At 35.9% G+C, this 23,657-nt stretch overlaps 1 protein-coding gene across 1 annotated transcript in view; it reads right to left on the bottom strand.

Annotated features, from left to right (window-relative positions):
- LOC134391846 (ovostatin homolog 2-like) overlaps window positions 1-23,657 on the bottom strand; it is a 52,421-nt gene that overhangs the window by 6,520 nt on the left and 22,244 nt on the right. Inside the window, exons 18-32 of the mRNA XM_063115758.1 lie at window positions 16,760-16,865; window positions 16,065-16,293; window positions 15,551-15,680; window positions 13,900-14,018; window positions 13,129-13,180; window positions 12,252-12,335; window positions 11,381-11,557; window positions 10,588-10,669; window positions 9,809-9,965; window positions 8,620-8,628; window positions 7,873-7,944; window positions 6,880-7,045; window positions 5,012-5,223; window positions 3,895-4,104; window positions 3,376-3,500 (exon numbers count right to left, since the gene is read on the bottom strand). Coding sequence (XP_062971828.1) covers window positions 3,376-3,500; window positions 3,895-4,104; window positions 5,012-5,223; window positions 6,880-7,045; window positions 7,873-7,944; window positions 8,620-8,628; window positions 9,809-9,965; window positions 10,588-10,669; window positions 11,381-11,557; window positions 12,252-12,335; window positions 13,129-13,180; window positions 13,900-14,018; window positions 15,551-15,680; window positions 16,065-16,293; window positions 16,760-16,865 — 1,930 coding nt within the window. The remainder of the gene's footprint in view (window positions 1-3,375; window positions 3,501-3,894; window positions 4,105-5,011; window positions 5,224-6,879; window positions 7,046-7,872; window positions 7,945-8,619; window positions 8,629-9,808; window positions 9,966-10,587; window positions 10,670-11,380; window positions 11,558-12,251; window positions 12,336-13,128; window positions 13,181-13,899; window positions 14,019-15,550; window positions 15,681-16,064; window positions 16,294-16,759; window positions 16,866-23,657) is intronic.

Genomic DNA, 23,657 nt, shown 5'->3' with positions numbered 1-23,657 from the left:
TGCAAAAGCAGTTTTAAGGGGGAAATTTATCGCAGTAAATGCTTACTTCAGAAGAATGGAAAGATGACAAATAAATAACGTAACACTTCATCTTAAGGATCCAGAAAAACAAGAACAATCCAAGCCCAAAGTTACTAGACAGAAAGAAATAATTAAGATCAGAGCAGGACTAAATGAAATAGAAACTCAAAAAACAATACAAAAGATCAATGAAACAAAAAGTTGGTCTTTTGAAAAAATAAATAAAATCAACAAGCCTTTAGCAAGGCTAACTAAGAAAAGAAGAGAGAAGACCCAAATAACAAAAATTAGAAATGAAAAAGGTGATATTACAACTGACACCTCAGAAATACAAGGAATCATTAGAGACTACTATAAACAATGATATGCCAACAAATTTGAAAATCTGGAGGAAACTGATAAATTTCTGGACACATACAGACTACCAAACTGAGGTGAGAAGATATAGAAAACCTGAATAGACCAATAACAATAAAAGAGATTGAAGCTGTTATCAGAAGGCTCCCAACAAAGAAAAGCTCAGGACCAGATGGGTTCACTGCAGAGTTCTACCAAACCTTCAAAGAGGTATTGATACCAATTCTCTACAAACTGTTCCAAAAGATTGAAACAGAGTCCATTCTCCCAAACTCATTCTATGAGGCAGACATCACCTTGATACCAAAACCAGACAAAGATGCATCAAAAATAGAAAACTACAGGCCAATATCCTTGATGAATATAAACACAAAAATCCTCAATAAAATACTAGCTAACAGAATACAGCAACACATACACAAAATTATACATGATCAAGTGGGATTCATCCCAGAGAGGCAAGGTTGGTTCAACATACGCAAATCAATAAATGTCATACACCATGTCAATAAAAGCAAAGAAAAAGACCATATGATCAACTCTGTAGCTGCTGAAAAAGTATTTGACAAAATTCAACATTCTTTCATGATAAAGACTCTCTATGATTTAGGCATAGACAGAAAATATCTCAACATAATTAAAGCCATATATAATAAGCCCACTGCCAATATCATCCTGAACGGAACAGGAACTAGACAAGGATACCCACTCTCACCACTCCTATTCAACATAGTGTTGGAAGTACTAGCCAGAGCAATCAGAGAAGAGAAGGAAATAAAGGGCTTCCAGATTGGAAAGGATGAAATCAAACTGTCCCTGTTTGTGGATGATATAATCCTATATACTGAACAGCCTAAAGCCTCTACTAAAAAAAAAAAAAAAAAAAAAAAAAAAAAACAACTCCTAGAGTTGATAAATGATTTCAGCAAAGTTGCAGAATACAAAATCAACACAAAAAAACAGTAGCATTTCTATACTCCAACTGTGAACATGCAGAAAAGAAATCAAGAAAGCCTGCCCATTAACAATAGTCACCAAAAAAATAAAATACTTAGGAATAAAGCTAACAAGGATGTGAAAAATCTCTCTGAAGAGAACTACAAACCACTGTTGAGAGAAATTAAAGAGGACACAAGAAGAAGCAGAGATATCCCATGCTCTTGGATTGGAAGAATTAACATTGTGAAAATGTCCGTACTACCCAAACTGATCTACAGATTCATTGCAATCCCCATCAAAATTCCAATGACATTTTTCTCTGAGATGGAAAAAGCTATCCAGACATTTATGTGGAATAACAAAAGACCACACACAGCTAAAGCAATCCTGAGCAAAATAAATAAATGAATAAATAAAGCTGGAGGCATAACACTACCTGGCTTTAAACTAGATTACAAAGATATAATAACCAAAACAGCATGGTACTGGCATAAAAACAGACACATGGATCAATGGAATAGAATAGAGAACTCAGAAATTAACCCATATGCCTACAGCCATCTGATCTTTGACAAAGGCAGCAAGTCTACATACTGGGGAAGAGACTGCCTTTTCACCAAATGGTGCTGGGAAACTGGATATTCATGTGTCCATAGAGAATTAAACTAGACCTGTACCTCTCATCATATACTGAAATCAAGTCAAAATGGATTAAAGAATTAAATATACATCTTGAAACAATAAACTCCTTAAAGGAAACATAGAGGAAACACTCTAAGATGTAGGCATGGGTACAGACTTTATGAACAGGACCCAAAAAGCACAGGCAACTAAAGGAAAAATAAACAAATAGGATTATGTCAAACTAAAAAGCTTCTGCACAGCAAAAGAAACAATCAACAGAGTAAAAAGACAACCAGCAGAGTGTATATTGCAAAATATATATCTGACAAAGGACTAATATCCAGAATATACAAGGAACTCAAGCAACTGTACAGCAAAAAACCAAATAACCCAATTAAAAAATGGGCAAGGGAGCTGAATAGGCATTTCTCAAAGTAAGATATATGAATGGCCAACAGACACATGTGAAAATGCTCAACTTCACTCAGCATCCAAGAAATGCAAATGAAGATGACTTTGAGATACCATCTCACTCCAGTTAGGATGGTTAATATCCAAAAGACTGTGAATGATAAGTGCTGGAGAGGTTGTGGAGAAAAAGGAACTCTCACTCACTGTTGGTGGGGCTACAAAATTGTGCAGCCTTTATGGAAAATGGTATGGAGTTTCCTCAAACAATTGCAGGTAGATCTACCATGTGACCCAGCTATTCCACTGCTGGGAATATACACAGAAGAATGGAAATCAACACGCTGAAGGGATATCTGTACTCCCAAGTTTATTGCAGCTCTATTTACAATAGCCAAGAGTTGAACCAGCCCAAATGTCCATCATCAGATGAGTGGATATGGAAAATGTGGTACATCTACACAATGGAATACTACTCAGCTATAAAAAAGAATGAAATACCACCATTTGCAACAACATGGATGGACTTCGAGAAAATTATATTAAGTGAAACAAGTCAGGCACAGAAAGAGAAATACCACATGTTCTCACTTATTTGTGGGAGCTAAAAACAAACAAACAAACAAACAAACAAACTCACAAACAAATAAAGGCGGGGAGAAGACACACAATCACAAAAATTCCTTAAGCTTTTTAAGTCAAGTGAACAGATATGATGTTGCTGGCAGAGGTGTGGGGGTGGTTGGGAATGGGTAAAGGGGCATGAAAATCAACTGCAATGTATATTGAGAAGTAAAATAAAATTTTTTAAAAATGCTTTAAAAAAAAGTTAACAATTATATCTGTTCTTGGTGGGGGGAAGAGGAATGGGTAAAGGAAAATGAAAATCAAGTACATTGTATATTGAGAAGTTAAAATAAAAAATTATAACTGTTCTTTAAAAAAAAAAGAAAGAAAAAGAAAATTCTTTTTTGATATATTAGCATATCTCTATCTTAGGAGCTGATATCAAAATGTGACACTTACTTGAGGGTCACTGTAAGACCAAAATTAGTCTGGAATGTATCTGAAGAGTTATTCTTTATTGTTTCCAAGTGAAGGGAAAATCCAGATGCCTTTTTAGGTAGTAGCACATTATACCTAAGGGTGGCCTAGAAAGGATAGCAAATCATGAGAAAACCCATCCTGTAGTAAGAATTCAAGGACTTGTTATTTCTTTATTTCCACTCTTAACATACTTTACATCTTTACCATTAGGCTAATTTAAATTATTTGGTTTTCAAAAGACACAGAATCTTTAACAACATAATTTAATAAAGATAAAATACTTTCTATCAGTACTATTACTCAAGAAATTTCTGTTAGCCAGTTATACTTAAGAGTGGTGCCTCTTCATAAAATGTCTTTCATTTTCTGCTATTGATTAGAAAACATAAGTGAGAGAGAGTAGAGGTAATCATGGAAATATGTGAAATGGCAAATTAACACGTCATATATAACTGAACAGATAGTCTGGCACTTCCTTCTTGGGTAGATTTCTATTACCTGGATGAATGTACAACCTTGTCCTTCCACATCTACTGTGTATTGTCCTTGGGCTTTTGTTAATTCTGAGCGTTGGACCAGTAAACGGTTACCACTGTTAACCTGGAAAATCTCATTGGACTCTTCACTGCTGAAGGTGACAGTGTTTTGACCACTTGAGAAGGTTAACTTCATGTAGCGGGTTATGGCAAGAAGACAGACTGCAGTGTCCTGTATGGAACGGTACAAACAATGACCCAAGCTCTGTTAGTCATCACCCAACTGTGAACTTTAAATCCATCTATAGAAATATTCCTAAAACACATCAACAGAACATCAGAAAGCAGTATCTTGAACAAGGAAAATATATTTGCTTGTGCATACTGTTGTCATTTAAATTAATTTTCATCAACAAATCTTAGATTTTAGTTTTCTAAAGGATTTTATAAAACATAATCTTGCTGTTGAAAATAGCGTCAAATCTTTTCTAAAGTTAAGGTGTCAAAAAATTGGTGACCTCACAGCTGCCTTTGATAATTCTTAAGTCCACTCATCTTCAAAAATCTTTGGATTTTCACTGGTGTATGGTTTTACTCAGAAACGAAGACTAAACGAGAGAAATAAAGATTTTCCTTGTGGAAATAAAACTGCATTTCTTTGCATTTTCACATTTTTTCCAATAAGGAAAGATACACATCATTGTTTTTTGTAGCCATTTCTCCTGCTGTTTATTCCTTTAATTTGCTTTTTCCAATGTGTAGACCACAGAACTTAGAAATCTTTCTTCTTGGTCAATGTGTAGTTGGTCATAGTATCTTTAGATATCTAACATATCACCAAGACTGATGCTTTTGACCAAAATCTCTTCTATACTTATACACTCTATTTTTACTGTGTAAATGGAGATATAAATTGGGGATAAATTCCTTGAAAAGGTGACCTCATTTTATTCGTTTGTATATAGAGACTTCGCGGTAGAGTGCCTGATACACAAAAATTTCCCCATAAATAATTGTCGACTCAATAAATAAGGATTTATAATATCAAATATTCGTCATCTCAGAACGTATTTTTCTTTGCTATCTAGCTTATTATAGAGCAGCATCTTCTGTGTTAAATAGATTGTCATTAACATCACCTGGGTGGAAGAGAAGCCTCCGTGGGGATTCATCTGTTGGGCAAGCCACTGCACAATCTTACTAGCATAGGTAAGGTCCGGAAGCTTCCGGGAAGTGACAGCCAGCAGCACATAGCAAGTCTTTTCAGTCTCAGCAGAAGATGCCCGAGAAATAAAGGGTGGGAATTCTTCCACCTTGGGTTTCTTTTCTCTTTCCCAATATACCATATTATCTGAGAAAAAAAGAAGGACGTTCACATAGTCTCTATAAAAAGCACTGGTTACATGTGAGAAGAATGCAGATTCCATTCTTGGCCTCTGTTGTGGGCTGAATTGCATCCAACTAAAATTCATGTATTGGACGGTTGCAAAAAAAATTAAAAATTCATATACTGAAGCCCTAACAGTACCTCAGAATGTGACTATATTTAAAGATAGGGCTGTTAAAGATGTGATTAATTTAAAATGAGGCTATTAGGGTGAGTCATAATCCAATCTGACTCTGTCCTTCTAAAATGAGGAAACTTCGACACACAAAGGGACACCAGGGATGCATGCACACAGAAGAAAGGCCATGTGAAGACAGAGGGAGCAGACGGCCATCAACAAGCAAAGAAACCACACTTGCCGACACCTGGATTTTCAATTTCTAGCCTCTAGAGCCGTGAGAAAATAAGTTTTTGTTGTTTAAATCATCCAGTCAGTGGTATATTGTTATGACAGTCTGAGAAAACTAATACAGCCTCAAATAGAAACTTGCGGAGGTCAAAAGTCGCATGTAATGCGGTTTCACAAGTAGTTATTTCGGTCTGTGTCACAGTCACTGTGCTTGATTTCCTCTATCTCACTCATTTGAGAAGAAACTAGCATAAAAGAGAAAGAGGGATATTTAATATATATAATGTTGTTTAAAGATAAAGGGCTACTAAAAAAATACTCAGCATCAATAATCATCAGGGAAATGCAAACTAAAACCACACTGAGACATCATCTCACCTCAGTTAGATCAGCTGTAATGGAAAAGATGGAGAATAGCAAATGCTGGCAAGGATGTGGAGAGAAGGGAACCCTCCTGCACTGTTGGTGGGACTGTAAATTAATACAGCCACTATGGAAAACAGTGTGGAGTTTTCTTGGACAACTATAGATAGATCTACCATACAATCCAGCAATCCCACTTCTAGGTATGTACCTAAAGGAATGGAAATCATCATGTTGAAGGGACACCTGCACTCCCATGTTCACTGCAGCTCCATTTATGATAGCCAAGATATGGAACCAACCTAAATGTCCATCAACGGACGACTGGATAAGGAAAATGTGGTGTATGTATACACCATGGACTACTACCCATTCATAAAAAAGAATTTCATTCTCCCATTCACAGCAACATGGATGAGTTTCGAGAAAATTATGTTGAGTGACATAAGCCAGGCACAGAAAGATAAATACCACGTGTGCTCACTCATAAGTGGGAGCTAAGAGGGAAAGAAGGAAGGAAAGAAAGACCACAGTGGTAAGGTGGACTTGCAGAGGGAGAGAGCAGACCTAGGGTTATGTGGGGTGGGATGGGGGACAGCGGGAGAGGGAGGTCAGGGATTAATGGGTGGTGGACAGAGGGAATAATCGCAGTTTGTAGTAATGGGCATGCTGATAGTATTGATCTGGCCATCACATGTTGGACACAAACGGTGACGGTCAGCTTCGTACCCCATGAATATAAATAATCAATTTGTTTAAAAAGCCAAAAAAAGATAAAGGGCCATTGATAAATTCCATAAGAGAAAGAGAAATGTGCTGATAAAGAAGGATTCCTATGTGATTCCTTAGTAAGTTTCATCACTTTGTTTTCAAGATCATCTCCATTAGCAAACATGAGTAAGACTTACTTATTTTTGTAGCAGATTGATCCAGGGTCTGGAGCAAGGATTCCACTTGCTCCTCCTTTTCAGCTAATGCAAAAACGTAAGCTAGAATTGCATGAGTGTAGCCATTAGTGAGACCACTTTTCAAGGCCTCCTCAAGGCAAAAAAGCCCATTTCGCAGAGCAGGAAACTAGTCAAAAAAAAAAATATATATATATATATCAAAATGATTCTGGAACATTTTATAAATTTGCTAGATGTTTAAATTAATCATCATTTATAATGTACATATCCTTGAAGTATATTTTACATATGAACCTATTCACATATACACATATGTATTATACTTCAAAAATATCATTAAAATAAATTTATAATGTCATTATTAGTACATGAGAAATAAAATTTAAGTAGTAAGAAACTGGCAGTTTTATATCTGATTAGTATTTTTTTTTTTTATGTGGCAAAGCATACGAATTTATTTTTGGAACAAAGGTAATTTATTCTAACACCTAAAATAAAGGCTTACATTTCTGGAGATAATTTTCAAAATATATGCTAATGACCCTGAAAATGCCTAGCATCTTATTTTAGGAATAGATTTTGGAATCAGATAATCTGCCCTACAGATTAGAACGTAGCTAGGATGAACCACACTTAAGTTCAAAATGTTTACTGACTGATTGTTTAGAGAGAAACAGAATACTAGACTATGGGTTTACTTAGAGCAGGGGCTCTTAATCTGAAATTTATGGGTGGACTTCAGAAGATAACTGAAATTGCATAAAATACTTGTGTATGTGTGCATAAGTGTATTTTCCCCAAGGAAAAATCCAGTAGTGCTCATCAAAGGTATCTATGAATCAAAAAACTTTGAATAGCATCAATTTAAAGGGCAGTAATTAGTTAAATGTTCTCTTGATGTTTCATCCAGTCTAAGAATTTCAAATCATCCTGAATCTATAGTCTATATAATGTGCATTCAGCTGACAAAGCAGAAGATAATGGAATACATACAGTGAAATTGAGCCCAGCCTCAAGGAACGCTCCAACAATGTATGCAGTGAGTAAAACATCTTCATCTCCGCCCTAAAAACAACAAAATAAGGAGTCATATGGGATAGCAGAGGACAAAAGAACAGCTCCTCTTCTGAAGTATAACTGGGTATGAAAAAATGCTGGAACAAATACTATTACTAATAAAAGCACCTGAACATGTGTAATTTTTAAATTAGGTGATTAATAGCCACGCTATCTGAACAAGAATCCATCAAGATCCAATGTAATAATTACATAAAACATGACACAATTAATTTCAAGTATACGTAATGACATATATAATCATATTTATGTGGCCTGGTGTTAAGCATGTATCTAAGCAATTCGGTATGTCTCTCAGGCTTAATTTGGTATTAATTTGAAAAGGCAAACAAACATTATCTGATGAAGTGGAACAGAAAGTTGCTGTGAAGTTTTCTGAAAATCCCTGGAAAAGTACTCTCAGACGTTATAATAGATTTTTACAGGGTAAAATTAGAAAAACATTTACAAATCACGTGGTTTGAAAACTGTGAATAAAAATTCCCTGGATAACTTAAACATTAACTAAACCAGCATTCACACATGAGATTCTGATCCAAAAACTCAGGAAAAAGATGGGGAAACGACGTGTGCTCCAGTGATGTAAATAGCATTCACACTGGCATTTGGGATCCACTGATGTAGTATAAACCTCTTGTTTTATTAATTTAAGCAAAAGACAACTTCTCTCTTCTTCGGAAAAAGAATATTTCTGATGTGCTAGTTTACAAGGTGCAAATAAGTGTACATGGTGACACTAAAAGAAGATATGAGGACTTGTAGCACATGTAAATTACACCATTCCTCCACAGTTCACGTTTTTATTTTTCTCTTGCCTCTTTCTTCCTCCCAACTCAAAACACACGCACACATGTAACTATAGAGAAGTATTGGGTAAGATCGGACAGACCTGAGGTAGCGATCACTGAGGAATTTAGTAAGAAAGATGTGGAGCAGATGTTTTAAAAGAGAATATAAGAAAGTCTTTGATTTTCTACATAGGAACAGGAGCTCTTTTCCATCAGGATCTGCCTGTTGAGGAACAGGTTTGGAATGATTTGAAGACATCCCCCCACACACCTACATAAAAGAGTAAAGCAATTTGAAAACAATTTGCATTAAAAATAAATACCATAGGGAGTTGCCATTCATCCATATCTTGAAGTGGATTACATTTACATTCTACAATCCAAGAACAGGAATGGTGATTATAAAGAAGAATGCAGAAGAAAAGTCAGGGGCTATCAGGGCATGTTAAGCTATGGCAGGGGATTTTGAGCATCCAGAGGGAAACACAAAGGTTAGCAGAAGAAAGGAGACAGAGGACGGGGTGGAGGTGGGCAGCTATCTGAGAAGAAAGGAAATCAGAGAGTAGGGACAATGCCTAATGGTTTACCTAAATATGGGCAGGAAAAGGAAAGGGACTTCACCTCATTTGTATTTTGGCCTACAACAAGCTTAGCCTTTATGCTTTTCCTTGAAAGAGTATTGGAAGAGCTTGTTTCATGGAAACACTGTAAATTAGTAGATGTTTTCCCCCAATTTTTCTTGCTATCTATGAATAGGAATAGGAATGGTTCCAAATGTATAGATGTTTCCTCTGTAGGCTCCCTTTCTCTCCCTTCTGTCTATCCCCAGTTTATTTCCTGCAGAGGACTGACACTCTGGAAGGACTAAAGACTGAGTAAGGCAAATGAAAGATTCAGGAGGAGCTATGGTTGAACACGCATGCCACAGGAGTGATGCTCTTGACCTGCCGGCCTAGGACTGCAGCTGACTTGGGAGGTGTAGTCGTCATGAGAAAGATATCTGCCTTCCAGATCGGGGAGGCCATGCGAAGGAGCAAGGAAAGCCTATTCTGTTTGTCTCTCACCTCCCAGGCATTGTTGAAAAGCTTGCCATCGCTTTCAAAGCAGCCATTTCCGTTCTGTTTGCTTGAAAGCCAGATTAAGGTCTGTTTTTGAATGTTTTCATCAATGAACACATACTTTTTCATTGTCTCCAATGTCTTAAAAGTAAGAGCACTGAGCCTGTAATGCAAATCACCAGAACAAAATTAGGTAAAGAGAGATGCTGATGTCAACTCTTCCACAGGCTCACCACCAGGGTTCCCGCTGGGTCACGGTTACATTTGATTGGTCTAACGTTGGCTGCAACCGGTCTTTATTGACAGTGGCTCTTTCCTTTGGCTTAGTAAAATATTATGTGTAGCAATACATGAGAATTAGAGTAGGTAATTTACAGCATGCTTACATGCAAAGTCTCTATATAGTCCTTTAGACTGAACATACATGAAGACAGAACTGGTGTAATCAAATGCTTTGGGGCCTTTGAGTTTCACTTTCCTGAATCTGTATTGGACTCTGAGCAGTGCAGAGTAGGATATACCATTTTCCATGGAGTTAACCAGCTGTGCAAGTATAAGGGGCCATCCTTAGATGGTCAGATTGCTAAGCAGACTGCCATGAGACTGGTACATTGTTGCACTGGAAGTAGAATAAACAAATCTTTTAGTTTATCTGATTCTCTTCTGTAAGTTCACTTGGAAACCCACTTTGTTTGCAGTTCTTTACTGAACTCAATCCCCGGCATCTCCTTGCAAATCTTCCTCAGATAATTCCTATATTATTTAAAAGAAAAGTTTTCTCTCACCATATGCTTCCTTCCTCATTCTTCTGCCAAAACACACTAAATGAACCATCAAAGTTTTTGAAGGACAGCTGCTTTTGATAACCTAAAATACAACATTGTAGGAAATTATTTTTTAACCTAAAAAGAAAAAATATGGTATAGTGCAAGCCCTGGGTTTTGGTGTTAGATAAAAACTACTAAGATAATCACTTCAACTTTTATTTCTGAAACTCAGAAAAGGGAGAAAAATAACTCCTACCTTAAAAGGTTTTGATGACAAATAAAGTAATACATAATTTAAAAATACGTGGCTCAATAACTGGCTCATCATTGGTACTTAGTAATTGTTTAATATCTAAAGTTATTTTACTTTGATGTTACCTTTATGAAAAGAAAACCTGAAGATACTATACCCCTGGAATTTTCCTTAATACCACATTTTACAAGGTTTATATGCCCTCTTTCTGCATAGAAATCCAAAGACTTCATGCAATGGAGCAAATACAGGAGTTGATAAATGAACCTTTACAGCTATTAACGACATCAACAAACAAACAAGGCAGCTTGGCAAAATATTAGACATTAAATAAATAACTGAGTTCATAAACTGAAACTTCTCAGTTCTGACTTATGAATCTAAATGACCACACAGATTTTGAAATCAAAAAGAAAACATAGCTAGGAACCAGAGTGCCCCAGTTCAGGTCTACTCCCCGCCCCTCAGACTGCCTCATAATAACAGCTTTATGACGCGCTGGTATTAGTAACAATTTCTGTCACCTATTATGGGCAGAAATTACTTAAATCTTCTCACCATTAGATAAGAAAAAGAAAGCCTTAGATTTAACTTCCTCTGTCAATTGTTGGGTAGATTTCAGATAGTCAAGGACATAGATATCAGACGCTAGTAGGGCAATATTCTGCTCTCCACATCCATAGGGCATTTGAAGAAGATTCTCCAGATTCTGCATTGCAAGTCCTAGAATGTCTCCTAAAAACAAGAAAAGCAGAAAAGTCATGCTGCTTATAGCTGCTACAGCTGCTATCTCAGCATTGATAACTAGAGGAAAAAAGAGTCTAAAAGGTGGAAACAGAAAGTTTCATGAAGTAGTTCTAAAGAGGAGATAACCATGAAGGGTGAAGTTAAAGGGGTTTCTGGGATAAAAAAATATTTCTGAAAATCTCATTACTATAGAGAGGGGAAAGTTAGAAAAATGTGTTTGCTTGTTTGCTTTTTGAGAAACTGGCCCTTTGAATTATAAACTGTAATCCATTGCTCCCCGAAAGGTGTTCATATTAGTGATAGAAAAAGATGCTTGTCTTTTGTAAAACAGATTGCTCCTTTTACTGAGGAAATTCCCAGTACTTTTAACAGGCAAAGTTTATTCTGACTCCCTAAGAGGCAAATTTAATATTTCAGGTTAATGGGCTATAATAGAACCTTTTGTTTTCTGGCCAGTTATCATCTACCAGAACTAGTATCTCCTAGAGATGTAAATTTGGAAACAGCACTATAATCCCTTCAGGTCCCATATGGAAATAAGTATAGAGGATCAACTGAATAATAATTCCCTCCTTTGACAGTTTAAGAAAATATCTCAATCCTGATATGGTAAGGATGTTTTTGAAACCATCTCAACAGAGATTTTCAAATCATTGTGAAACTCAAAATCTAATCAACTTACCCACAACAGTGAAAAAGGCTCTGGCAGACCCTTCTACTACATTGTCTGGCAAGTCCAAAACTATCTGCTTCGAGGCTTTGGCACCTGGAAAGAAAATATTGATTAAAAAAGAAAATAATGTGATGACTTCCTTTTATACACAGTAGCAGCAGATTTTGAGGACAAACATATTAAGGAACAGGTTTCATTATTTTTATTTTACAAGCCTCTTGTTAGACAAGATGAAATTGAGGATTTGATCTAGTTTAGAATAACAATACATTGAAATGTAAGAAAATGGTATACAAATCCGTGTGTTACATGGTAGTCCCCATTCTACACTAGTTTAGTGACTAAATTATTTATGTATGAAAAAATGTAGAAACTACTGATTATGACACATAAAATGGCACACACAAAAGGTAAAGCCTGAAGACTGATGAGGCATTAAGATCAGATCACCATCAGTGAGGTAAAGTAATACTTGCAATGGCCACAAGGCAAGTGATTGAGGGACGGTGATGTATCTATGGGTTATTTCATTCTAGAGCACAAAAGCAAAGATTACATTATGTGCTATTTGGGCATAATCCTGATTTCCCATTGGCCAACACTGTGTGACAATCAGATGTTGAGGAGCCAAGAATGAAGACGATGGGATAAATAAGTGGAGGCAGACCAACATCACAGACGAGCTAAAAACAATATCTGATAAAAATACTTTTCGTTTGCTAAAATTTTACAGTGAAGATAAGGCATGAAATAAAGTAATTCTTCCATGAGATATTTAAAATGAAATCACATGACAAGTGGAATAACGTGGAAAAAGAGGAAATAAACTGACCACGTTGATTAATTTGCTTTAGGACTAATGTAACTACCTAAAAGATCCTCTTACCTTTTGCACAGATAAGGAAACTCTGGGTCATTTCTTTTTCAATACCTTCAGGCTGTCAAAGAGCAAACAAAGACAAGCACAAAATAGTGAGTCTGGGTCATCTTTTTCATGAAGAAAAAGTAATCAAGCATCAGCTCACATAGGCATGACTGGTACATGTTTGTCCCTAAGAGAAGATTCATTCATTGTCCTCTTCTGTTTATATCTGGAGGTCACTGCACATCACCAACACCCACTTTAAGCTCTGTGTTCTGGCAGGTTGAACGGGGATAACCTCAATGTTATTGTGGAACACTCTCAACTCCTCGGATCCTGTCTGGCATCCCCAGCAGACAAATTAATGTTTGGTAGAGTAGGGCCATGCCAAGAGGCAAGGCAAGAACGTGCCTCTGAGAGATGTTGATTCTTACTGAGGATGCTGAGAACTGCACAGGACTGTAGGGCACATCGATTTTTATCTTGGATTTGAGAATCAGTTAGAAAAGAGAGGAAAGAGGAGAAGGTATACAGGAAGCATCATGAGTGAAGAGCAGACAAAAAAGTCATCAAGCCTGTTTAAAGTGTTAATTAAGTTTTACTATCCTCTGGGAGGTATTAATTAAAGAAAGGATGCAGGTTATGCTGTTTTAATTCATTTAAAATGATACGTTTCGTGTCAAAAGTAATTGTGGTAAGTTAAGTCTCTTCCAAGATAGTGTCTTTTAATATTCTTCCTCTCAGTTGCTGTCTTTGTCTTGTAAGAAAGAGCGTGATAGGTTTGCATGTCCGTACCTCCACCAACAAGCTTTTGACCACAGTGTCTTTCCAGTTTACACTTTGCTGTTCGGTTGCTTTGATTGGGCAAGCACTACTTCTTTTGGACTCAGCAACTATAGTGATATTCACCTTACCTAGAAAACATTCCAAAATATGAGTTAAATTGGCCCCTTTCTGTAATGGGAAATGATTAGAGTCTGTGAGTCATATATTGAAGTGGATGAACCAAATTCTATGATCATATAAAATGCTTAGACCAAAATAACTTGGCTCTTTTCCTGCATGGAGATAATGTGGTGTGTTCTGTTTCACCTGTTTCAAGATTCCTTGTATTAAATAAGTGACTCATTTACTTAATTAGAACTCAAGAAATTTTAGGAAAACAATATTCTACAAAGCCATCTGAGCCAATTTCTTGATATCGATTACTTATAAAGGTTACATATGACAATATAGGCACATAACATCAGACAACTAGGGCTCCTAATTTTTCTCAAGATCAAGTAAACAAAAATAGTAAAGTATGATCTAGTGGAAAGGGCACGGAATTGAAATCAAGTGCTCGCAAGAATCATTGTTTTTAACTGACTGTGATATCATGTTATGTAATTAAAACTCATCTCCAATGTTCTTGTTTGTAAAAATTAGAAGATTGAAGAAAATAATCCTTTAGGTTTAATATTAACTATGTGCCAATATAGCAATATACATAACTGATATACTGTTCTTTTTTATTATTTGGGGGGTATGTTTTGTTTAATTTGTTTCTTTTTTTTGGAAAATTGTTGATACTTCGCTCTCAGAACTGTGTCCTCCAGTTAATGTCATAAACCATACAAGTTTGTGCAGTATTCTATCTCAATTTCCAGGACAAAGGTTTGAAAACCCTAGGTATTAGAAAAATTAAGAAACTTAAAATAAAATAGGAAGAATAATCTGAGGCAGACCAACATCCCAAGGGAACTAAAATGATCTCAAAGATATACTCTTTGCTGCTCAAATAATACAATGAATATGGGACATGAAATAAAGGAAATTTTAACGACACGATGTTTTAAATGACATAATATTTCATGTATATCTAGCATTTCTTACTTACTAGATTTTTAAATTTTTTCTTTCCCTTATATTTTCAACAAGATACTAACAAATTTATTTTTCTATATTTCAGATAACATATGCACTGAGACAATATTCTCAGTATTTGATACGCATTCAAGCGTTTGGTGCTTTTCATGTCCCATGATACATTCAGTAAATTTACAAATCCTAGCAATTCCCATACTTGATCATTGTGATTAAGGAGCAATTTTTGTAGAAGTGGCTAGGGTTCACAATGACAGGTGAAGAATTGTCAGCACTCATGAAAATATGGACTTCATTTGTGATATGATGTATGGACTTGATAGGTCATGCAAATTAGCATTCATATTGTATTTTAATAAGATGATGCTTTTATACAAATAAATGGTTTTGCTCTTCACAACGTGAGCAACCAGAAATTAAATTATAAAAGCAGAATTTTTAATGGAGTAAAAAGAAAAAAAGAGAATTAAAAATGTGAAGGAGAAAATTATATTTGCATGAAAAAATTAAGGAAAGTAAACAGAGACAATATAAATGGGCTGGTTTTTCCTGAGATCGGCGTAGACATAGAACTGCTTACCCAGTTTCTTAGGTATAACAGTCCAGACATACGTTTTCTTCTCTCCAGCTTGGATAATCTCACTGCCATTGTTTTTCAGGGTGTTGATATTGGCTTCATAATCCTGAGATGCCTCCAATTGAACAGAAATCTTAAAAAAAAATAAATCATGGCAACAAGGGCAGCACTTTAAATACCTTGCTGTTGCTATTCCACCTCTCCTAGTGAGAAAATTCTGTAGTATCTATTTTGTTTTAAGTTAGGAAAATTAAAAGATACCAAATAACTCCTCTTACAGGAAGATAAATAAGGGAGAACACATTATTATGAAATGTCATTCTCAAAGCAATATTTAAATCATATCTGTGAATTAAAGCAATTGTTTTTGTTTGAGAAATATGGAAACAAGTCTTAGCCCTTTACGGTGCCGTTTCATATTTGAGAATAAAGAGAATATGGCAATATTCAAGGAAAATATTAAGGAATCTCTTGGATTTGTTGGATTGTTGTCTCCAGATCGAAGGGCACACCTTACCTCTACACACGTAGTCAGGTAGCTGAAGGCACTGACAATCAAATCAGATTGTTCATTTCGAACAACTGAGTAGGGTAAGGCAGTTTCAACGAAGAAGGGCTGGGAGACTTCCAGAGAGACTGTTGATGAAATTCCAAATCCAGCATCACCTTCCACACAGAAGACATTGGCCTCCCACTGGGTTATAGTATCAGGGACGAGGAACGAACGATTTGCTGAACCCGAGGAACTACAAGGAGAAGTTATTAGCAAAACACATTCTTTGTTTAAACCAAAAACCTAAATTTAGGCCAAGGCAAGCAAAAAAAAAAAAAAAAAAAAAAAAAAATAGTATTAACTAAAGGTTAAAAATGAGTTATAGTGTTTGGACAGAACATTAGGGAAAAATCTTGAGTTGTATTTCTATAAAATTTAAACTTAGAAAGGTTACATTTCTTTAGGCACCACATTATTATTATTATTATTTTTTAAGTTGACACAGTTTAGAGCTATCCAATTTACAGAAGAGAAACACTTGGTGAAGGAAAAACAATGCCAGAGAAAAAATAAAATCAAATGGGATCAGCACATACAAATGGATGATACTACATATTTTTCAAATATGGTATTATTTTATATACCCAGGAATAAAAGTTAGGAAATAAAAAGAAAATACAAATACAGACACATCAGAGAGAAAACTGCTAAAAACTCACTCGACACTGACGAGGTCCCAAATCCATGTCTCAGGAAAGTTTGTTCTTACTGTTTCTATTACAGCCTGTTCTACATAGTTAACATTCTTCTCTATGGCCATTCCAGCTAAAAGAACAGAGAAATGCTTCATTTAGAGAGCATAGAATTACTCATACGTGTTTCAGCGATATGTGCCTTTAAGTCAGGTTTTTAACTACCCATGACTTAGCATGAAGTAATATAGGGACTTGCTCCTGGGGATCACTGCCAGTAAATGCAAATCTCAACCTAAATATCAGCATTTTGATACTCAAATATCTCCCATTATTAAACGCAACAACAAACAACAAATAGCCTACGCTGTTCCTCTACAGACAAATTTAAAGAAAGTAATGTCTATTCCTTGAATTAAATTTCTCATCTGACGTTCTGGTGCCTGCCAATTCTACAAGCAAGCATTGCTTTTGCTAAAGTTTCTAATGATGTTAACATTGCTAATTCTCAAGAACAGTTTCTTTTACTTGCTTGGCCTCTAGGCTGCGTTTGACACTCTTAATCAATGTGCAGTTTTCAAAATCATCACTATTGCTAACTTACATAATACCACACACTTCTCGTTTTTGTCTCATCTCTTTTGCCACTCTAAAGTCTGCTGTGTAAACTCTTTGTCCTTGACTTGTTCCTGAGACCTGTTTTATGTCCTCTTCTTCTTACGATGCAGTCTCCCCATTGATATCCTCACACATGGCCTCAATTTCAACACTTATGCTGATGTCTCCTCCATCTCTGTCTTCTACCTGGATCTGTCTTCTAAGACCCAGACTTGTAGAAACAATATCCTTGTGTACATGTCTTGTGCAGGCTTTACAGGCATTTTGAATGTAACTGTCCCAAAAGTAAACTCATTATACCCTCTCCCACTTCTCTCCCATATTTCCCATCTCCATGAAAGGTACCCAAATCCACCCACTTACCAAAGTCAGAACTGAAGATGTGTTTTTGACCCCTCTCTATCCTTCATTTCCCATAACTCACAACCTACAAATGTTGTTTATTATAACTTGAGGCACCCACACCTTGGCCATGACTTCAAGCGCTGGCCCACACCCACCCCAAGCCCTGGACAAGGCACACATACCAACTGAGCAGGAGCCATGGTAGCCCACTGCTTACTCAATTGCACTGATACAGGAAGAGTCACCAGCAGAACCTACAAATAGAGGAGGAAGTCTTTCCTCTCATAGCCCATTCCAGAGTAATAGAAGAAACAAGTGTCCTACCAGAAGATCAAACATCAATGAAAAAAATACCAGAACTACAAATAAACAGGAAGATATGACACCACCAAAGGAATATGGTAATTCTCAAGTACCAGACCCCATAGAGCAGGAAACCCTTGAGATGACTGAAAAAGAATTCAGAGCACTGAACTTAAGAAAACTCAGAGATAAGAGAAGAATCAGAGAACACAATGAAACATGAAAAAATATCCATGATAAGAAGGAAGAAATTTACAAAGATATTAATACCTTTAAAAAAAGTAGCAGCACTCCTAGAACTGAAAGATTCACTCAGTGAAATAAAAAACAGACCAGAAAGGTTGAGCAGAAGGCTAGAGCAAGCAGAAGAAAAAATTTCAGACCTCAAAGATGGTCTTTTGGAAATAACCCAAGCAGACAAGAAAAAAAGGAAAAAAGAATTTAAAAAAAGAAGAAAATCTAAGAGAGCTAGCAGACAACCTCAAGTGCACAAGTATCTGAATCATGGGTATTCCAGAGAGGAGGGGAAAGAAAAAGGCATTGAAAACCTATTCAAGGAAATAATAACAAAGAAATTCCTGGGTATAGGGAGAGATGCAGACTTTCAGATCCAAGAAGCCAAAGATCCCCAAACAGATGCAATCCAAAAAGATCCTCTCCATAACACATTGTAGTAAAACTGGCAAACCTCAAAGACAAAGAGAGAATTCTAAAAGCTGCAAGAGAAAAGCATGAAGTCACCTATAAGGGAGCCACCATCAGACTAACAGCAGACTTCTCAAATGAAACCTAACAAACCAGAAAAAAATGGGATGATATATTCAAAATACTAAAAGATAAAGATTGCCAGCCAAGAATCCTATACCCAGCAAGATTATCCTTCAGAAATGAGGGAGAAATAGTGTATTTTGCAGACAAATAAAAATTATGGGAGTTTACTACTACATGATCAGCCACTCAAGAAATACTCAAGGAGTCCTGCTTTTGGAGTCTGAAAAATGATAATCACTATCATGGATTTACAAGAAAGAGCAAAACCCACAGTTAAAACCAAAATGCAAATGAGAAAGAGAAAGAAGATAAATCATGTCACCTGAAAAATCCAACTAACATTGAAGATGAAAAATAGAAGGGGAAGAAAGGGACAAATAATATTTAAAACACCTAAATGAAAAGCAATATAATATCAGGAGTAGGGCAATACCTTTCAATAACAACCATAGATGCAAATGGATTAAATTCCCCATTCAAAAGCCACAGACTGACTGACTGGATTAAAAACTAGACCCAACTACATACTGTCTTCAAAAGACCCACCTCACCTATAAGGATACACACAGACTAAAAATGAAGGGATGGAAATAATATACCATGCAAATGGAAACCAAAAACAAGCAGGAGTATCTATTCTAATATTGGATAAAATAGACTTCAAACCAAAAACCATAGAAGGATCCAAAGAAGGCCATTACATAATGATAAATGGATCTATCCAGTTAGAAGACATAACAATCGTAACTATGTATGCACCCAAAACTGGAGCACCCAGATATGTAAAGCAAATACTCTGAGACCTAAAAAAAAGAGACAGACCCTCCTACAATAATAGTGGGTGACATGCACCACTGTCTCAGAATTGGACAGATGCACCAGGCAACAAATCAACAACAAAAAAATACACAACTTAAACTACACCTTAGACCAACTGAACCTGGCAGACATCTTCAGAATATTTCACCCAACAACTACAGAATACACATTCTTGTCATCAGCACATGGAACATTCTCCAGGATAGACCACATGTTGGGTCACAAATCAAGTCTCAGCAAATTTAAAAAAAAAAACTGTAATCATTCCAAGTATCTTTTCAGGCCACAATGTATTAAAACTGGAAATCAAGAAGAAGCAAAATTCTGGAAACTATACAAGTGCATGGAAACTAAAAAACAGGCTCCTGAATGACCTATGGCTCCAAGATGAAATTAAACAGGAAATCAAAAAATTTCTTTAAACTAATGAAAATAAAGATACGTTATACCCAAACCTATGGGATACTGCAAAAGCAGTACTAAGAGGGAAGTTTATTGCAATAAACACTTACATCAAAAGAATGGAAAGATTTCAAATAAATGACCTAACATTATGCCTCAAGGAACTAGAAAAACAACAACATTCCAATCTCAAAATTAGTAGATGGAAAGAAATAATCAAGATTGGGGCAGAACTAAATGAAACAGAAACCCCCAAAACAATAGAAAAGATCAATGAAACAAAAAGTTGTTTTTTTTGAGAAGATAAATAAAATAGACTAACCATTAGTCAGGCTAACAAAAAAAGGAAGAGAGAAGACTCAAATAACAAAAATCAAAAATGAAAAGGTAGACATTACAACTGACACTACAGAAATATGAAGAATGATAAGAGATTATTATAAACAACTACACACCAATAAACATGAAAACCCGGAGAAAATGGATAAATTTCTGAACACACACAAACTTCCAAGATTGAACCAAGAAAAAATAGAAAACCTGAACAGACCAATAATGAGCAGAGATTGAAGCAGTAATAAGCAATCTTCCAACAAAGAAAAGCCCCAGGACTGGATGGCTTTACAGCTGAATTTTATCAAACCTTTAAAGAGGAACTAACACCACTTCTCTTGAAACTATTCCAAAAAATTGAAAAAGAAGCCATTCCTTCAAACTCATTCTATGAGGCCAGCATTACCCTGATACCAAAAAAAAAAAAAAAAACCAGATAAAAATACAACAAAAAAAGAAAATTGCAGGCCAATATCACTGATGAACATAGATGCAAAAATCTTCAACAAAATATTAGCAATCAGAATACATCAAAACATCAAAAAATTATACACCATGATCAAGAGGGATTCATCCCAGGGATGCAAGGATGATTTAACATATGCAAGTCAATTAATTGATACACCACATCAACAAAATCAAGGACAAAAATCATATGATTATCTTAACTGATGCAGGAAGAGCATTTGACAAAATTCAACATCCATTCATGACAAAGACTCTCAGCAAATTAGGTATATAAGGAAATTATCTCAACACAATAAAAGCCATTTACGACAGGCCAATTGCCAATATCCTCCTAAATGGAGAAAAGTTGAAAGCTTTTCCCTTAAGAACAGGAACAAGACAAGGATACCCACTCTCACCACTTCTATTTAACATAGTATTGGAAGTTCTAGTCAGAGCAATCAGGCAAGAGAAAGAAATGAAAGGTGTCCAAATTGGAGAGGATGAAGTCAAACTCTCCCAAGTTTGCACATGACATGATCTTATATACAGAAAAACTTATGGTCTCTACTAAGAAACCCTTAGAGCAACTCAACAATTTCAGTAATGTTGCATGATACAAAATTCACACCCCCAAATCAGTAGCATCTTTATATTCCAGTAACAAACTAGCAAAAAAAGAAAGCAAGAAAGCAAGCCCATTTATAATAGTTGCTGAAAAAATAAAATATCTTGGAATCAATTTAACCAAGTAGGCAAAAGATCTGTTACAATGAGAACTGCAAAGCACTTCTGAAGGAAACTAAAGAAGACATAAAAAGATGGAAAAAAATACCATGCTCTTGGATAGGAAGAATTATGAAGATGTGTATTCTACCCAAAGCAATCTATAGTCAATGCAATCCCCATCAAAATACCAATGTCATTTTTCATGGAAACAGAAAAAGCAATCTTAACATTCATACGGAACTACAAAAGACCTCAAATAGCCAAAGCAATCCTGAGCAAAAAATATAAATAAATAGAGCCAGAGGCATAACCCTACCTGACCTCAAATTATATCACAAAGCTATTGTAACCCAAACAGCATTGTACTGGCATAAAAACAGACAATAGGATCAATGGTACAGAATAGAAAACCTGGGAGTCAACCCACATACTTATAGCCAACTGATCTTTGACAAACGCAAAAAGAACATGCATTGGGGAAAAGACTGCCTCTTCAGTAAATGGTGCTGGGGAAACTGGACTTCTATATGCAGAAGAACGAAACTGAACTTGTACCTCTCACCATATACCAAAGTCAACTCAAAATGGATTAAAGACTTAAATATAAGACTTGAATCCATAAAATTGCTAAAGGAAAACAGGGAAAACACGCCAGGAATTAGGACTGGGAAAAGACTATGAATAAGACCCCAAAAGCACAAGCAGCAAAAGAAAAAATAAAGAAATGGACTATATCAAATTAAAAAGCTTCTGCACAGCAAAACAAACAATCAAAACAAGCAAAAGAACAGAAAGACAACCTACAGAATGGTAGAAAATATTTGCAAACTGTACATATGACAAAGGATTAATATCCAGAACATATAAAGAATTCAGACAACTATACAGTAAAAAACCAAATAATCCAGTTCAAAAATGGGCAAACATGATGAATAGACATTTTTCAAAGGAAGACATACAAATGGCCAACAGGTACATGAAAAAACGCTCAACATCACTGGTCATCAGAGAAATGCAAATCAAAACCACACTGAGATATCATCTCCCCCCAGTTAGACTGGCCAGTGTTAAAAAGACCAAGAAAAACAAATGCTGGTGAGAATGCAGGCAAAGGGGAACTCTTCTACACCATTGGTGGGACTGTAAATTAGCACAGCCATTATGGAAAACAGTATGTAGGTTCCTCAAACAACTACGGACAGAGCTACAATATGATCCAGCAATCCCACTACTGGGAATATATCCAAAGGAATAGAAATCATGTCAAAGGTATACCTGTACTCCCATGTTCACCACAGCTCTGTCTACAATAGCCAAAATATGGAACCAATCTAAGTGTCCATCTGTGAATGACTGGATAAGGAAAATATGGTATATCTACACAATGGAATACTACTCAGCCATAAAAAAGAATGAAATTCTCCCATTTGCAGCAACATGGATAAGTCTGGAGAAAATTATGTAAAGTGAAATAAGCCAGACGAGGAAGAGATATACTGCATGTTCTCTCTCACAACTTTGCTAAGAAGGAGGGAAGGAAGTAAGGAGGGAGGGAGGGAAGGAGGGAAGGAAGTAAGGAGGGAGGGAGGGAGGGAGGGAGGGAGGGAGGGAGGAAGGAAGGAAGGAAGGAAGGAAGGACCAAAACAATGCATTGAACTTTCAGAAGGGGAAAACAAACTTAAGGATACTAGAGATGTGGGGAGGCAGGGTGAGGGTTTGAGGAGGGATAGGTTGGGGAAATGGTATAAAGAAGAAAACATGATTGTAATAAAGAATATAGTTATAATAAGTAGTAATAAAATTTTTTTTTAAAAAAACCTTGAAAACAGCTTCCACTGACTTTTTATGGTAGTTCAAGCCACTGCTGTCTCTCATCTGAATTACTAACATTTTCAACATTTCATAAGTTTTAAACAGCCCAAATCCCAAACCGTTTTTTCACAGAGCAGCCAGGGATATCTTTTTAATACATATATTAGATTGTCTATTTAAAGACTGTCAATAGTATCAGATTGCACTAAAATGAATTCTAAACTCTTCAAATGTTCTACAAGGTCTTCATGGTCTTTCTGTCTATCCTTCTTGCTTTAGCTGTCTTACCAGGTGTACATAATAGGTCTTTGAGACATTTAGTTCTCTTCTCTTTGGTTCTGTTATA

The sequence above is a fragment of the Cynocephalus volans genome, chromosome 12, assembly GCF_027409185.1.
Source record: "Cynocephalus volans isolate mCynVol1 chromosome 12, mCynVol1.pri, whole genome shotgun sequence".
Classification (NCBI taxonomy): Eukaryota; Metazoa; Chordata; class Mammalia; order Dermoptera; family Cynocephalidae; genus Cynocephalus; species Cynocephalus volans.
This window is presented reverse-complemented; position numbering and strand designations above follow the sequence as displayed.